The following is a 17,600-nucleotide window of genomic DNA, read 5'->3' as shown; positions in this document are numbered from 1 at the left end:
GGTACTTCCAGGGTCTCCCTGGGAGAGACAGGCTGTGCTAAGAAATGGAAAATTCTCTGGAATTTTCAGAAGGAAAATTACTGGAAGGATCAGAGAAAGAGGCTGTGTTGGCTTTTGACTCCTGTGATTCTATGGTATTGCAGATTTTTAACTTTTGGAGGAAATATTTTCCATGCCACACTCCCCCACCCACAGTGGTACCCACGACATCATCAAATGTCAAGGGAGGGAGCGATTCTATCTTTACATGCCTTTCGTAGCATTTATGTCTTTCTGTAGCATGCTTCTGTTCTTTTTGTTTTACTTTGTGTCTGGAAGGGGTAGATGTAGGAAAACAGAGAGAGAGACATGGGGCGGGGAAAGTGACGCCTAGGTGGAAGGTGAGATTATTACGTGGGCCGAGTGTGAATGTCGACTGTCGAGCTAATGTTTTCCTGGAAGAGGATGCGGCATCTTGGAGTTGAGAGAATAGTAGTTGCTTAAAAATTGAACGCTGTTTGAATTAACTGCTAACTGCTTTTAGTGGCTTTTGTAACATGAGTTGATTTTTCTCAATGTACAGGTGACATGTACTCTGAAGGTACCAGTCGTGCCTCATGGGAAGTATGAGAGGTTTACTTGTAAGGTTCTGAAATATGAGACCAAAGTCCCATCTATTATCATAACGGATTACTTAATTGATTCATATAATGTTGATATTTATAAAGAGAAGCAGAATTCACATTGCTATAAAATCTAAGAAATGGTTTTTTTATAACAGTGGGGTTCTTGAATCCTAAAGAACAATGGTTTTTCTTTTTCTTCTCTTATGATAAAGGTCTTTTATAAGAAAGAAGTAGGAGCTGGCACAGCAGTCAAAGACACTCCAGAGATGGAGCGCATGAAGAAAAATCAGCAAAATATTAGCTCAGTAAGTTCTCAGTAACATTAGTTATCCTTTACAAAAGCACACAGGAGCGAGATACAGGTTTTAGATTTTTACCCAGCAGGCTCCTTTTTCTCGTTCTTCTTCACTTTCCTGAAGTATGATTTTATCCAATCTACCTTTCAGAATAAGAACCAGGCCCACATTCCTCTTGAATCTGAAACAGCATTTCATGTTGGTATATCGAAGTTACGAGGGCATAGGCCACTTTAATGAAATCTAGGGTTACATTTCATCTTTTTTAACAGAACTTTAACTTTATAAAATTTTGCAGAGAAAGGATACATTTAGTGCCTTTCATTACTTTACAGGAAAGAAAGAAACCTTTTACCCCAATCGAATGATCAAAAACCTCAAAACATTAAGTTAGTGGCTTAAAGTGAAGGTTTAGATTTTAAAAAGTGTTAGAATACTAATTCATTTTATCCCACACTAATCATATTTCTGAGCTTTTCTTCCACATATTTCTGCCTCTATTTCTGTTTTCCAGCCCCAATCACCTTCTATTTTTCTCAGCCAAAAAAAAAAAAAAAAAGAAAAGAAAAAAAGAAAAACATGCCTTCATTATAAATAGTCAAATAACGTTTACTCTCCAATTATTTTTGGACCAAGGGGAGTAGTGGAAGAGATGCTTACTATCATAAATAAAAAAGTCTTCTATTCCATGCTTGACATCGACCATGGATAATTGCTTTCTTTATCAGTAGTCTTCCTTGTGTATTTAGTACATTCATTTTCTACTTGAGAAAGTCAAAAAGAAAAGACTCTTAAATCCTCTTTCCTGACATATCTCTTTACCTTCACCCTTGGAGACTGTACCTTCTAGATCTTTCCTTGCAGTAATCCAGGTAGAACTGTCCTGAGGAGATTCGCCCGAGGGTGACCCTGATAGTCCTGTGGCATTCTGAGAACGTGAGAGTGTGCTGGAGGCAGGGGTGGAGAAAGTAAGAGGGACAGGGTGGTGCTCTAATGAGACACACGTTAAAATGAAATTGCAAAACTTCTGCAGAATACAAGTGCAGTAAAAGCCGTGGGGCATGGGTGAGCTATTTCCAGACGAAGGCTGGGCCCGGAGGCTCCGGCTGGCGGGGGCCGGGAAAGCATCGCTCTGACCATTAGGGCAAGAGCACGCTCAGGCCGCGCTCGGCTTTGGCACAGAAGCGAGTTTGGGAAAGACATGTCAAATGTTTGTTTCCTTTGCTTTCAAATGATAATATTTGAAATGTACCCATCAGTGAACTGAATTTGAGCATCCGATAGTGTACAATTCTACAGCCCATGGTGAATGATGGTGCCTTTTTGATTAGTTCAGAATCCTAAGACAAACAGAAATGTGCTTCTTTAATCGTGTTGAGCCTCTCCCAAGGAAAACCACACAAAGTCGTACAGCCCGTCGCTTCTCCTCCCAGCACCCCAAAGCCTCTTCTAGCAAACAGTAAACGCGGAGCTCTGGATCTCCAAGGTTGGGCCACGAACTCCTGCTTAGTATTCAAATGGAAAGTTGCCCTTTCAATTAGCCAGACTTGTCAGGCTTAGAGGAGATGCACTAACATTTAAGCGCCTCGACATTTTCCACCTCTGACTGTAAGCCTTTCCCCCATTAGCGCTCTGTGCTGAGCACTGCTTTTGTATTTTAGTTAGAGGTAGATGTCGCAGTGAACTTTCCGTTTAACCGTTTTGGGTCTGGTCGGCTACTGCTCCTCACGTTAAACCTGTCGGTTCTGAGACATGGATGACTCTGCTGCCTGGCGACACACGGGAGTGCCCGCTCTTTATGACGGTCCGCCTAGGCCTCAGCTGGCCTTCTGTCTTTTTAAGCATCATGGAGTGATTTCTAAAATAGATTTTGTGTAGGTTTAGATCCCTGCTAAGTTTTGACATGTGCTTCTTAAGTGCAGCATATATCTTCATGCATTTAACATAAGTACAGGTCCTTTTCCTTGAGCCCAGTCTCTATGAGCTGTAGATGTACGAAAATATCACCTGAAAGGGCGACCTTCCTCGTTCTGCTGTCAGTTTAAAGAGCTGTTTCTGAGACCATGCATCGCTGCATGCTCAGATTACCATGTGTCTAATTGATCTTCCTATATATAATATATATTTATGCATTTTATACAATATATAAATATAGTCTCTCTCTCCATATATATATATATATATATTCTGGGGATTGAGCCCAGGGGCATTCTGCCTCCGATGCTTCCAAGTTACACTCCTAGTCCATGTGTGTGTGTGTGTGTGTATACATTTTTTTTTTTTTTGGTGGTACTGGGGATGGAACCACCCAGGGGCTTTTCTACCTCCAGGCTATACTCCCAGACCTATTTTTACATTTTATTTGGAAACAGGGTCTCACTAAGTTGCTGAGAGCCTCACTCAGTATCTGAGGCTGGCTTCGAACCTGTGCAATCCTCCTGTCTCCACCTCCCAAGCGCGGGGATTACAAGCGTGCGCCACCATGACCGGCATATATATATATATATATATATATATATATATATATATATATATATATATATATATATATATATATATATATATATTAAATAGGGTCTTGCTAAGTTCTAAGTTGCTAAGGCTCTCTAAGTTAAGTTACTGAGGCTGGCCTAGAATACGCAATCTTCCTGTCTCAGCCTCCCAAGCACTGGGATTATAGGCATGCACCGTCACACCCAGCTTGTCTGAACAAATCTGAAGGGGCGTCTTTTGGCTGAGGTGGTGCAGGGACCCCGGGGCTCTACATGCACCACTGCGTGAGGCACTTCCTGGCTTTCCGGGCCGGTCTTCCTACTGTGATCAGGACGCGTCTCTCTGTGCTCCGTGTACCTTCCCTCCACCTCCCCTATCTTCTTCTTTTCTTGTAATCACTTATTTTTCTCTCCTTATTCTTAATTATTTGTGTGTTCTCAGATAAGTAGTGTTCCCAAGACTCTGTGGTTCATTGAGTCTGATGTTTGACTTTAAATACAGGTTTAATTTGAATGGGCATATTAATAGAAACTGCTTTTCAGGTAGAAAAAATAAACCATTATGTTATTTCAGGTAATTTCCAAGTTTTGTTTTCTGTATCTGCCTGATGATAACACTTATGTTCCTAAGCCACATTTGCTTAATTAAAGAACTCCTATAGTAATAGCTAGGTGAACAGATATGTACTTATTTGGATATCAGGATAAAGGAATTCTGAAAGCATCAGATAAAAAGAGTGTGTTACCATTGAAGGAAAAGCAATGTTGGGAATTAAGAAAAGTCAACTGCACAATAGTTACAAATGAAGGGTTCTTAACTATTCTTAAGCTTCCTGTAGAATAAAATTAACATCTGACTTTTTTAAATGAATTATTTAGGTGAAATACAAAGAGGAGATTAAACATGCAACGCCCATTCCTGATCCTCCGGAGCTGAAGAGAGTTAAAGAAAACCAGAAGAACATAAGCAATGTGATGAGATTTCCCTAAGTATTCTTTCATTTTATTGAGTCCTGTTATGTAACGAGGGCGCGCCACCTGTACGGATAAAATCCCATTACAATGGGCACGTTGCAGTGGGTCACTCATTAGGAGTGGAGGTGACGCCTCACACATGGGTGCGCTCAGCACATGGTCAGTGCTTCATGGCATTTGTGACTGTCCACTCTCTTTTGGTCTTGGGGGTGTTCTAAGGTGAGTGAGACACGCTGCGAGGTTAGGGCTGTGGGTAGCCTCAAGGTCTCTAGGAGGAACAGACATGACATACGTAACGCAGGCGTAAATGCTACGTGCTAGTCTGGACGGAGTGCTTACTGAGCTTTGAGTACTTTACACACACTTTCTCATTGACTCCTAAGTAATGGTACCTCTTGGGAAGCACTGTGGAAATGCAGAGGAAGAAAATACTACATCAGGGGAGAGAGGAACAGCATAGAGAAGGGACAACGCTGGAGTTAGATACCAAAGAATTAAGGGTTTGGAGCTTGGTGTGGGGGCACACGCCTCTGATCCCAGTACTTGGGAGGATTGCAGGTTCAAGGACGGCCTCAGCAACTTAGTGTGACCTGGTTTCAAAAAAAAAAAAAAAAAAAGGTAGAATAGGGCTGGGATGTAGTTTCGAGGTAGAATGCCTCTGGTTCAACCTAGTACAACAAAAGAACAAATAATAGTTTAGGATGGATTTTGTGAGCTACGGCCTGTCTGGCAGAGTAGAGGGTAGGACCCAAGGCCTGTTAGAGAAGGAGAGGGTTCAGTGTGATGGGTCCTGGAGATGAGAGGTGGCAGGGATGATGGTGGGAAGGAGAGTTGGGATAAAAGGCATAGCAGTGGAGTATGAAGTCCCACGGTGTGCGTGTGATGTGGCTCATACACAAATATGGTATTCAAGAAGATTTTCAGTACCTCCTGTTGACTTAATGATTAAAGTGTCTAAGTGCCCATCTTCTAAGGGAAGGATAACAGACAGGCATGGAGGCGCATGTCTGCAATCCCAGAACTTGGAAGGTAAAGACAGGAAGATCGCAGGTTCAAGGCCAGCCTCAGCACTCACTTAGCAAGACCCTCTGGGTTCAAGCCCAAGCACCACCAGAAAAATAAAAAATAAAGCAAGTTCCTTTAAAGGAAGGATAACTAACTGGTGTTCAATTTAGAGTAGAACCTTAACTCTTCCTAGTAACAACTTTATTTGAAAATAATAATGAGTTGATTTAATGAAAAATTAATGCTATAAATAATAGGTAGGTGTTATTTATAGAATTTATGTGACATGGCATATGAAAAAATGGTGTGCAAAAAGTAGAAATTTGGAAACCTTAGGTAACCCTGGGGTGGTTGGTAGGGACATGGGCCCTAGACTATTGCTTGCTTTGATATCAGCTCCAGGCCTTATTGCCATAGAATCATCATAGACCATTGATTTCTGGGCTCCTCGATTTCCTCCTCTGTAAAACGGGGATTAGAAGAGGATTAAAAGACACATTGCTTTGTTTGTGGATGCATCAACACAATACATGAAGAGACTCCTTATCAGGCTGATGCCCCTGGGTTTACATCCAGGAGAAAGTGGCTACAAGTTCACTACATCAGTAGAGCTCTTCAACAGCTCTAACCCTTCTCAGCTCTGGCCAGGGTAATCCTCCTAGATTAGACGGAAGCTTTTCCCACTTTGAGTCAGTTGTCCCAGACAGATGAATGTGCTTGAACTCTTCGGCTGTGTACCTGGCATAAAGAAAGTCTCTCCTTGTAAAGAAGGGGTACATCAGAAGGAGCCCAGGCTCTTTTCATTTATTTTCAAGGCTTCTCAAACTTCTCTTCCCTGGCATGTTCACTATGGAGAGCATGCATTTTAAATTCCTGTTGTCTGCAAGTCCCTAATGCTAAATTTAAACTGAGAAATCATTACGACTGTCCTTGCAGCATGTCTTGCAGTGGGATCTTAAAGGAAGTTCTGCTTTTACCTGTTAAAAATTAATTCTACAGATATGCATTCGATTCCTTGTGTTTCATACTCATTTTTTCCCCTTGCTGCACTGTGGAATTGCTAGGAAAGTTCGCTACAGACAGCGGATTCTGATCTCCCCAGCTCAGAAAAAATACCTTTGTTCAGTAGATCAAGAAAATCTTCATGACATTGGGTCAGAGGGCAGACGTTCCAGTGTTGGAACTTCATAGAGAGGGGAAGTTGGAGTCTCATGGTTTCTTTACTAGTGACAATCTGCCACTGAAGTAGGGGCAGAGAATTTGTGCAACCCTGCTTCTTAGTGATACAAGTGTAGAATCACTGTTTTTGTATATAAAATGGAATTCATTACTTCAATGCTATAAAGCAACACATTCATAGAAGGACTAACTCGTTATTACTGAGAAGACCGAACTCAGGGAGACCACCAGCAAATAAAGCAGCTGCAAGAATAGCAGTGGAATGATGGATGTGGTCGTGCAACCCTGTGATCCTAGTGCTTGGAATGTGGAGATAGGAGGACGGCACGTTTGAGGCCAGCCTTCATCAGCTCAGTAAGACCCTGATTCCAAATAAGATAAATAAATAAAAAGAGCACAGGATATAACTTAGAGATGGAATGCCCCTGTGTTCAATCTCCAATACCCTCCCCAAAGGTAGAATAACAATGAATATAAATTTAAACATTTGACAAGGACCATCTGAGAGACTAGGATCACTATGAGAAGACCAGGTCTATTAGCAACACATTTTCTACTATGAAATCCTAATGAAGATTTTACTGATGCGGGATCCATGCCATGTGGCATTTCCTTTTATTGGTCCCAATGTATCGATTTATCTCCTATAATCCCAACCTGTCTTGCATCTTTCCCTTTAGCTCCAGTATAAAGAGCAGAACTATAAAGCCACACCGATAAGCGTGACGCCAGAGATAGAGAGAGTGAGGAGAAACCAGGAGCAGCTGAGTGCAGTAAGTAGTTTGTTTCTTTTTACATTGTACTTAACATTTTATTAAAAATATAAAAATAAAAAATGTTTTAAATGCTCTTTGTGATGCTATAAACACCTCTGCCCACGTGATTGCTCCTTTACACACTCCCACAGTGAAGAGCACTATGGTCCTCTTGTGTGAGTCGAGGATGCTCGGGACTGTGAATTCAGAACCTAAATGTGCCAGCCATTGTTCGGATCATAGGGACAGGGAGCTGGATAAGACCCGGGCCTTGAACTTCTCAATATTTTGGTAACTCTGTAATATGTTTGCTTTAGGACCTGGGAAGTTAGCTCTCTTGTCAATTGCAAAGGGTGGGGTGGGGGACATGCCTGTTCACATAGGACTAAAGAAGACCTGGCTTGATTGGCATTCTTAGCCATAATGTTGGGGCAAGGGACTGTCTGAATAAGGACACCATTCCTCAACCATTTGCGAGTCTACTGATAATGAGGAAGAAAAGCTAGTGATTGTAAGGTATTTGTATGTGTTGGACCCTGTGCTCTGTGTTATGTGAACCCATAAGTTCAGCAGAATTTATTTCTCTGGTGGCTTTGCAAACTGACTCTTAAGATCACTGGATATGCCAGGGACCCATGACTGCTAAGGGCCAAGGGATTTCAACCCAGGTCTCTTGAAATCTCTTCAAGGTGTCCACAGATGGTTATTTTTCTTCTTGTCTGCCCTTTTTATGAAGTTTTGATCGGTGCAAACAATAGCCTTTTTCCTTCAAATCATGTAATTTTTGAAGGCTTAGATTTTAAGAGCAAATTCTCCCTGGTGGAAGAGAAAATCAAGTTCAACATTGTTCATCCTTGTACTATCCCTGGGAGGTGGGGAGACAGATCTTTTGAAGGCTGAAGCCCAGGGCCAGGAGGAAAGGAAAAAGCCTTCCAGGACGCCTTGTGACTTTATTTTCTTCTGCTGTCATGACTTCACTCTGGGGTTTCAAGCCGCTTCCTTACATTCCCATCGCTTACATTGGTGGGATTTGCAGGTAGTTTTGACACTGAAGAGCAGTGTTTGCTGACAACTCCCGTTTATAATCAGCACGACCAACATTCTGTGCTCACGGAGGCAGACCATTTGGAATCTAGATGTTGGGCAAGAAGGCCAGTGGAGAGCTACCTCAGAAGAGCACGTGAAGACAGGCTGAACTCTGAGTCACGTCCTCCATGGGGTCTATTCTTCAGTCCGTTAAAATTCTTTCTTGTCCCCCGCAGGTAAAATACAAAGGAGAGATGAAGCAGGCCACTGCCATTTCTGACCCCCCCGAGCTGAAGAGGGCGAAGGAGAACCAGAAGAACATCAGTGATGTGCGATCATGCTGCTCACTTACTTTGATGTCACGTGCAGTGCCACTGTGAAGACACTGTATTTCTAGTCTCCCTAACTTTGAGTTGCTGTTCCGTTCTTGGTGACTAACAATTTGTTCAGAGGGTTTCAGGGTTCTCGGTGCCACACCGTGAGGGTGCTTTTTCCTGGAGGTCGTTGTGAACCCTCTTTATCTTGTTTTAGCCATGGTTCCCCCCAAAGTGAGGCAGGGGTCACTTCTGGTGTCTCGGCTCTACAACCAGGCTCACTCCTCTCTTTTCTACGTGCATATGTTTTATTCTTTGGCCTCCCCCCTATTTTCCATTTTCAGTGATTATTACTCTATTTTGGGGGCCAAGTCCAGGGAGAAATGATAAAGTATTCACGGCTGACTAGATCATAAGGAACGGGGCCAATTTAGGGGCCCTTGATCTGCTGCTGGCAGATTTTACTTAGACACTGACTCTGTGTCTAATTTCCTTTTGTTTATGAAATCCACGGATACGGTTCACTGAGAGAAGCTTTTTCTGAAGTCATTAACATATAGATTGGGTTCTTTGGAAAAGAAATTTGGAAATCTGTTACATTCAGAGAAGTCTTTTATTCTTCAAATGCTTAAAGCCATTGGACCAGTTTATGAAGCAAAGGCAGGTTATCATTTGATCCTTTTCCTAACAACCAAATTTTGGAGAAGTAGATGTCCATCTTTTCCCTAAAGATTTCAAGTCGCACTTGATGTGACTCTATTTCTTTATAAAAGAAACATGGCAATTGTATTTTCTTATGGCTGAGTAAAATTCCATTGTGTACATATCCCACAGTTTTGTAATCCATTCATCTGTTGATGGACATCTTGGCTGGTTCCATAGTTTGGCTATGGTGAATTGTGAAGCTATGAACATAGATACACATGCATTAGTTTGGTAGTTTGGTTTACTTTCTTTTGGGTACATACCCAGAAGTGGTATTGCTGGATCAAATGGTAGATTTGTTCCCATTCTTCTGAGGATTCTCCATACTGTTTTCCAAAGTGTTTGCACTAATTTGCAATCCCACCAACAATGTCTTAGAGTTCCCACTTCTCCACATCCTCGCCAGCATCTGTTGTTGTTTGTGTTTTGAATGATGGCCATTCTAGTTGGAGTTAGGTGAAATCTCAGGGTAGTTTTGATTTGCATCTCTCTGATTGCCAGTGATGTTGAGCATTTTTTCATGCATTTATTGGCCATTTGAATTTCTTCTTTTGTGAAGTGTCTATTTAGTTCATTTGCCCATTTTGTTATTGGATGCTTTGTTTTCTTAGTGTTGAGTTTCTTGAGTTTTCTGTATATTCTAGATATTAGTCCTCTATCGGAGGGGTAGGTGGCAAAAATCTTCTCTCATTCTGTTGGCTCTCGATTGAGGTTATTGAGTTTCCTTTGCTGAACAGAAGCTCTTCAGTTTCATGCAATCCCACGTATTGATTTGCCTTTTAATTTGTTGTGCCTTTGGCATCTTGTTGAGAAAGTATTTATCCGTGCCTGTGTATTGCAATGTTGGACCTATGCCCTCTTCAAGGAGCTTCAAGATCTCTGGTTTGATTTCCAAGTCTTTGATCCATCTTGAATTGACTCTTGTGCAGGGTGAGAAAGTGGGATTAATTTCCAGTTTTCTGCATATGGTTAACCAGTTTTGCCAACACCATTTTCTTGAAGAGGCTATCTTTTCTCCAGTGTATGTTTTTGGTTCCTTTATCAAAAATGGATGGATCTTGAGGACATTATGCTAAGAGAGATTAGTCACTCGCAAGAAGTAAGGAATCGGATGCTTTCCCTAATATGTGAAAGCTAGGGTGAAAGGGGTCCTAGGAGGAGCTCCAGGTGAAAAAGGATCCTACAGAGGAGCAAATGAGGCTCCTAACTGTGGGGATGGGAGGGGGGAGAGGGAAATGCTTTAAAGCACATGATGTACTTATTCATATCGAAGTCAACCACTAAACCAAGCACGGGAGGGAGGGAGTGAGGTGGGGACTGGGTGGGGGTTGGCTGGGTGATGTGTGCATTTATGCCTACACAAGTTTTTTTTACCCTATTATGATGTATAAAATACAATGCACCAATAAAAAAATTAATTAAAAAATAAAAGAAACATGGCTATTGAGAAGGAGGAATGGGTATTGGGAAACACCCTGAACTGTCAATGGGTGACCATGGCCACCTATGTAAAGAGTAAGGTTCTCCCACATTTAATTCCTAAGAAACCACAATTATGTAGTACCATCCTAAATGGGAAGAGGGCCTGTAAGTAATTCATGGAGACATTTCTTCTCATATTCCCCTGTGATTAAAAACTTACTACAGGTTTTTTGATGTTGTGGCTGTACATTAGAGTACACCCACAAAGATTTAAACAAATGTACACTGCTATTGAGGTGTAATGAAACAGCTGCTTCTCATGCAGTCATGTCAAGTATGACTAAACATCTGATAGTATCCTCCTTTTTGTTTCCTTTCCTTGGCTAATGCTTTAAAAATAAATGCATGAGACTCTTGAGTTAAATTGATTGATAGGACTCAATTTGTTTCTTCTCTGAAATGATAGGTCTGTTATAAAAGTCAGCTGGGAAGAGCTACGGCTTTAAGTGTAATTCCTGAAATGGAAAGAGTAAAGAAGAATCAAGAAAATATTAGCTCGGCAAGTGGTTTTATTTGATTTGGACTATCACAAAGAACGTGTATTTTAAAATTTACTTGCAGTCTGGTTTGTTTTTTTCTTTTGAAATGTTACTTGTGATATTTCCAATAAGTACACGTGTTATTTCGGATGGCTTCCTAAAGCTTCCACTGTATAAATTTCATTATCCTGTAACCCTTCATTGATATTTCCAGATGTGACTGATGGTCACACTTAAAGTTTAAACAACGATCCTTCTTATTTTAGCCAGTATCTTTGAAAAGGATTAAGTCTTTGATGCATAAGGTAAATAATTGTCATTGCACTGATATATTTCATTAAACGCAGACTGGTAAGTAACTTTCTGCAAAACAAAATAAAAAAATGAGGCATTACTCTAAAGAAAGGACTTGGAGGAAAAATATAAGTGTAGAATTCACTTACTCATGAGAGTAACTGTGGTGCACATCAGAGTCTTCTTTGGCTAGCAGGCACTCTCTTTGGGAATATCCGGGCTTCATCTCTAGTTGCAGGTATGCCCTCAGACCTGCAGTTAGCCATGTCCTGATCGTACACCTAATCGGCTTCGTGAAGGGCAGCATTCTGAGGGTCAGCTCTCAAGCCAGGTTCTGTGCCTGGCACACTTTGCAGAGCTGGGTGGCTGGGGATCAGCAAGGCCTGATGAATTCTAGCTGTCCGCTGGCATTTCTGTCCAGAGATACTGCATGTATTCAACATAAATTGCCTTTAAGCTGTGACCGTTTAGAAGGAAAACTGGATTTGTTTCTTGCTGTTTTTCATTCTCTGAAGAGGGAAGAAAATAAAAAACAAGAGAGGGGCACTTGGTATGCATTCTTCAATGCTGTTATGGCAGAAAATGAAGAAACTTAGAAACAAACTGGGGTTCTGTTTAGTTTTGGACTTTGTCTATTTAAATATGATAACCAGCTTTATTGACTACATTGCTAGTTACTTTTGATCACACATATTTGTTCTCTTTGATAGATTTAAGTCATTTTTGCAATAGCCTTTATCAGGGCTCTACAATAAATTGTACGTTTATATTCTAGAATAATATGTAATTTCTTGAAGAAGTTGCCTGGATGTCATTTTGAGTGAGCTGCATATGTTTTACTCATTTGGGACCCTTAGAAAGGTTTGCCATGGTTTTTATTGTAACTGTCTCATTATAAATATGTCTCTTATTTATTTTGCAGGTAAAGTATACCCAGGACTATAAGCTGATGAAAGGTAGACCAAGTCTGATTTTAGATACACCTGGTCTGAGACATGTTAAAGAGGCACAAAATCATATTTCAATGGTAGGCTACAACCAGATGATTCATTCCATGACTAAAAGTACTAAGGAACAGCAAGACCCAGCACACTGACGCCACTGATTCACCATTAATCCGGATAACTAACCAATCATGGAAACTGGGAGGGGCCTGGGTTTTTTGTTTGTTTGTTTGTTTGTTTGTTTGTTTGGGGTATTCTAATCACACTGAAATGTGATGAAAATATGTATAACCTAATAAAATAATTTCCCTCAGTGAATTTTTTGGTGTGTTTTTATTTCTAACGTAACTACTATAAGTGCATTTTAAGAGCTTTTGTCTAGACTTCTTTCTAATTCATTTTAAGACAGAATTTGGTATGTTTGCATGTCATAAAAATGTGAAAAAGAAGTATGTTTTTAAAAAGAGTTTCATGAGATCTAATTTGCGTTCCCTGAAGTTCATCCATTTAAAGTGTTTAATTCAATGGTTTCTAGTATAACTTACAGAGTAATAGATCTCTTATTTCAGAATACGAAATTTCAGAATATGAAAAAAGTCTATTTGCCAATAAATACAATTTTTGTAAGTCAAAAATTGTGTCTATCATTATCTATAACTGTTAATATAATTGTAAATATTTTCTTGACTAGTTATGTGTAAATAGCTTATTATTTTATTGCATATTGAAGGTTAAGAGATAGGAAAGTAATTTGTAAATCAGCGTATCCTAGGAAGTAAGCTAAGATTTAAAAATATTTATTTTTTGCATTTTGTTGATATATAGATTTATATGTATAATTTAAAAGAGACACTAACCAAAATGATTAAAAACATTGTGAAAATGTCAGCTCTTGATTTCTGACATTGATTTTAGAATAACTGGAAAAAATACACATGTGTAGACAGTAAGTAATCTAGATGCAGCTTCTGTAGTAACGTCTGGCATTCTATGAAAACTTTGTGAAAAGCTGAGTGCCGTGGCATATGCTTGCTATCCCGGTCCTCGGGAGGCCCAGATAGATTGGACGTTCAGGGCCAGCCTTGGCCACTCAGTGAGACCCTGGTTTCTTAAAAAGGAAAACCCTGTGAGATAGGTAGCAATCAGGAAATTTCAGTTTGAGTTAGTGTCTTTTCCTTTTTCAGGTAAAATATCATGAAGATTTTGAGAAGACCAAGGGAAGAGGCTTTACTCCTGTTGTGGACGATCCTGTGACAGAGAGGGTCAGGAAGAACACCCAGGTCGTCAGTGGTGCTGCCTATAAGGGCGTCCAGCCTCACGTGGTAGAGATGGACAGGAGACCGGGGATCATTGTTGGTAAGTGTGTGAGCATCGCTCTCTCAGCAGGCATCTGTGCTCAAAAAGATTGTGCTTCAGAAAGAGAAGGGACATGTGTTTTCTCTAATATGCCCAAGCTAGGGAGCAGTGGTAATACCAGAGAGACTCCAGATGATGGAGGGGAAATCTCAGGAAAGCTAGAACGGAAGGATAGGAGAGGAAGAGGGCTGAGGTTGTTCAATGGAGGAGTTACATCCGAATATGTGTAATAGTATAAATATAGCATGGTTAACCTGGACACTCTTTATTGGGGGGGGGAATGGGTGGGGGGGAGAGGTCACGAAGCACAATCTAAATGTACACCATTTTCAATATGTTCCACATATAAATAAAATATGGGGAAAAAAGGATTGTGCTTGCTCTACGTTATAAGCAGCCTCTTTACACATTTGAATTCTAACGAAATGTTCGATGAGTTTGCCAACTCAAGTAGACTACAGGCAAAGGGTTGTTCTGGTACTATGTCAAATGGGATTCATGCTTTTCACCAGGTATCATAGAAAATGCTTTCTGTTCTTAGACTTTCTCTGTCTTTAGTAGATTTCTGGTCTTAATATTCCTACTTGTTAAACAAAGAAGTAACTCAAGTCAGGCGTGGTGGTGCATGCTGGTAATCATCATATTTATGAAGCTGAGACAGAGGAATTACAGGTTAATGGCCAACTTAGACCTTCAGCAATTTAGTGAGACTCTGTTTCAAAAGAAAAAAATAAAATAGCCCTGGAGGTGTAGCTCAGAACTATAATGCCCCTGATTCAATCCCCAATACCAAAAAAAAAAAAAACCCCAAAACAAACAAACAAAAAGCAGCAGCTCAGACATAAGGGATCCCAATTATTGAGCAATTATTTTGTTTTCTTTTAGTTTGTGCCCTTGGTCACAGTGTTGTACTATAGACATTGTGTGCACGGGTGGCAGAAATAACTATGTAACATATGGGTCCATCCCTTTTTTGCCAACAGATATGATAGAAAGATTTCTGCTATATTCCACAACGTGAATCATTTGTATTTTTCAATATTGTTTCTGGACTGGAATAGTTGAAAAAGTCCCATCATTTAGAAAGGAACTTTCTCTTCCTCCCAGCCCTTCCTTACAGCCAGCCAGGGGAACTTCTAGGAAGATAGTACCAAACGTGGCTTGAGATATCAGAAAAAGGCATCTTGACATATAAGACAGGGCTAGAAAGGAAAATTAGTAATTTCTCTCTACATATATGCAACTACTGACTATTGGCTCCTTCAGAGTACTAGCCACTGAATTTTTTGTAGCTACTGCTGCTGTGTAGCTTAGAGAATAGCTTTAATAACCATGGATATGTTTCTCAGTTACCTCTGTTAAATGCTCTTAATCTTCAAGAGAAAGAGCTTATATTTTGGAACCGTGGAAGGCCATTTAGTGGAGACTTGCATGGGAAATTACATATTTGACAAGGAGTGTAGTGTCTTGGTACAAAATGAGTACTAATATCTGAGTGCCCAGTTACTTAAATAGCCACCAAAGTATTTTACAAAGAGATATTCCAAACAAAATTTTAGACAAGTGGTAGCTTTACTGATCTTCCCAACTTGATTGCTTCAAAGGATCACGTTAAGTAGGATGGATGAACTGTGATGTTTTACAAAAGGTAGCACAGAAGCAGAGAGTGTCATTGCTGCAGGCTTTTATCTCCTAAGGAAGAGTGCAAGGTCGGATTCATCTCCCTAGGGGTCGTGTTTCCTCCAGGGTCCCAGCGAGCAGGGGCTAGGAAGAACCATGCTACAACTGTGAAGCTGTCTTGGGTTCTTGCATGCATGACTCAAAACCTTTGACATGCACTTACCATTTAAGAAAAAATGATATACTTACTGGGGGACCCAGACATCAGTTCCTTCCGTTGTGCTGGGAGGACCTGTGTCCAGTGAGTGCTTGTCTGTGAGGCACAGTCACCAAGCATTGACACTGTCCATCAGCCAACACCAGTGATGCAAATCTCAGAGATGCCAGCCAGTGTTGTCTCTACCTTTGTTGAAGGCTCTGCTACTTATGAGTGGCACGGTCTCAGCCAAGCCATTCAGTCTTTCTGTGCCTTCATTCTCTTATGTATAAAATGGGGATGATGATAATAGTACCTGCTTTAGTATCTATGAAGCTGAATTAAGTTAGCTTTAACTGACAGTAGTTCCTGCTCTGCATAATATTAGTGAAAACCCGAGCACAACTTTTCCATTCCAGTTTTTAAATTGAAATGTTTTTACTCAAGCCTTATTTCTGCCATATATCCGTAACTAGGCTCTTATATTCCAATTGCATATCCCCATTAAATCATTGTCAGGACTCTAAATTCATTTTAGGGGTCCCCATTAACTGGAGCAATTGATAAATTTGAAAGCTATTAGATCTGGATTTTTGCCTCCAACTAAAATATGGTGAGGCTGAATCTAAGCTTACGTAGTCTCGACCCCGACCTCTGGAGATGAATGTGGGGCTCACTGCAACCAGGAAGCTGCTGGTTTTTCGCTTTCTACCCATCTCCCCCACTATTGCTTGCTGGATACCTTGCTTACAGCACCGATAATGAATTGGTTTGAATGTTTTGTGGTGCTGAGGATTGAACCCAGGGGCATTCTAACTCCAAGCTACACTCCTAGCCCTTTTTATTTTTATTTTTTTTTACTTTGAAACAGGGGCTTGCTAAGTTGCTAAGGCTGACCTTGAACCTGTGATCCTGAGATCCTCCTGTTTCAGCCTCTCAAGTATTGGGATTTCAGGTGTGTGCCACCATGCCTGGCTAGCAAAAACTTCTTAATTGAGCCCTTTGTATGTTCCAGTGGGTGGGAAGCAGGAGCAACCGGGAGTCTCAGGGGCTCTGGGGGCTGCACGTGGCCGCCTCCTGTGCACGCGCTTTGTGTGACAGATGGCAGGGACTTATGTGAGGCTCCGGGTGGCAGAGAAGGAACCAGGCAACTTAAACACGACGGCATTTTCTTACCAGGCACCTGTGAGCGTGAATGTCTTTCTGTTCTCTGAGTTCCGCAGTGCAGTGGGTGTGCCTTTTCCAGGTTTACTTTCTGCTTGCTGGTCTTTGGTGCTGGCTTTTTAGAGTTCCATCATGATTTGTTGGTTTCTTCCTTTTGGTGAAAGACCTCAAAGTTTGGCGCACAGATCCTGGCTCCGTCTTCGACATTGATCCTTTGGAAGACAATATTCAGTCCAGAAGTCTTCACATGCTCTCTGGTACTGCTCACGTTTTGAGTCCCTCTCCCTTTATGTGTGTGTTTTTCCCCTAAAAAAGTAAAAAGCTACTATGAACTGTAGGGGTATTGTAGCAACCAAGTAATAGACGTTTTCAAGCTGAGAATACGAAAACCCAAAGAAAAGTGCTATGCTACTTTGAAATACCATTAATTAGTTATGAAAATAAAACTTGCAGGAGAGCTTTTTAACAAATTAGAAGGAGTTGCTGCAGATTCGTTTTGAAAGGATGTCTAGCGCTTACTTGCCTTCACTTTTATTAGTGAATCTGACTTTCTGGGCTTACAGATGCAGTTATTTGGATTGCACTAAGTGGCCAAATCACTTGTGAACTATGCTTTAACTATTTTCAATATAGATTTAAAGAATTACATATAGAAGAGTAGAAAGGCTTTCAATATAGTATTGTAAATGTCTTAAAGTTAAGTAGACTACTAA

The 17,600-nt window shown here is 40.7% G+C and overlaps 1 protein-coding gene across 1 annotated transcript in view; it reads left to right on the top strand.

Annotated features, from left to right (window-relative positions):
• The window catches only part of NEBL (nebulette), a gene marked incomplete at both ends in the record, with an annotated part of 126,094 nt that overhangs the window by 81,021 nt on the left and 27,473 nt on the right, over nt 1–17,600 (top strand). Inside the window, 8 exon segments of the mRNA XM_080716878.1 lie at nt 818–910; nt 4,273–4,365; nt 7,233–7,325; nt 8,570–8,662; nt 11,241–11,333; nt 12,530–12,634; nt 13,736–13,907; nt 17,052–17,144. Of these exon segments, the coding sequence (XP_080573004.1) occupies nt 818–910; nt 4,273–4,365; nt 7,233–7,325; nt 8,570–8,662; nt 11,241–11,333; nt 12,530–12,634; nt 13,736–13,907; nt 17,052–17,144 (835 nt within the window).

Source organism: Muscardinus avellanarius (genome assembly GCF_963383645.1).
Source record: "Muscardinus avellanarius genome assembly, chromosome: 20".
NCBI classification, from domain to species: Eukaryota; Metazoa; Chordata; class Mammalia; order Rodentia; family Gliridae; genus Muscardinus; species Muscardinus avellanarius.
The sequence above is the reverse complement of the archived record's forward strand: the minus strand, read 5'-3'. Positions and strand labels throughout refer to the sequence as shown.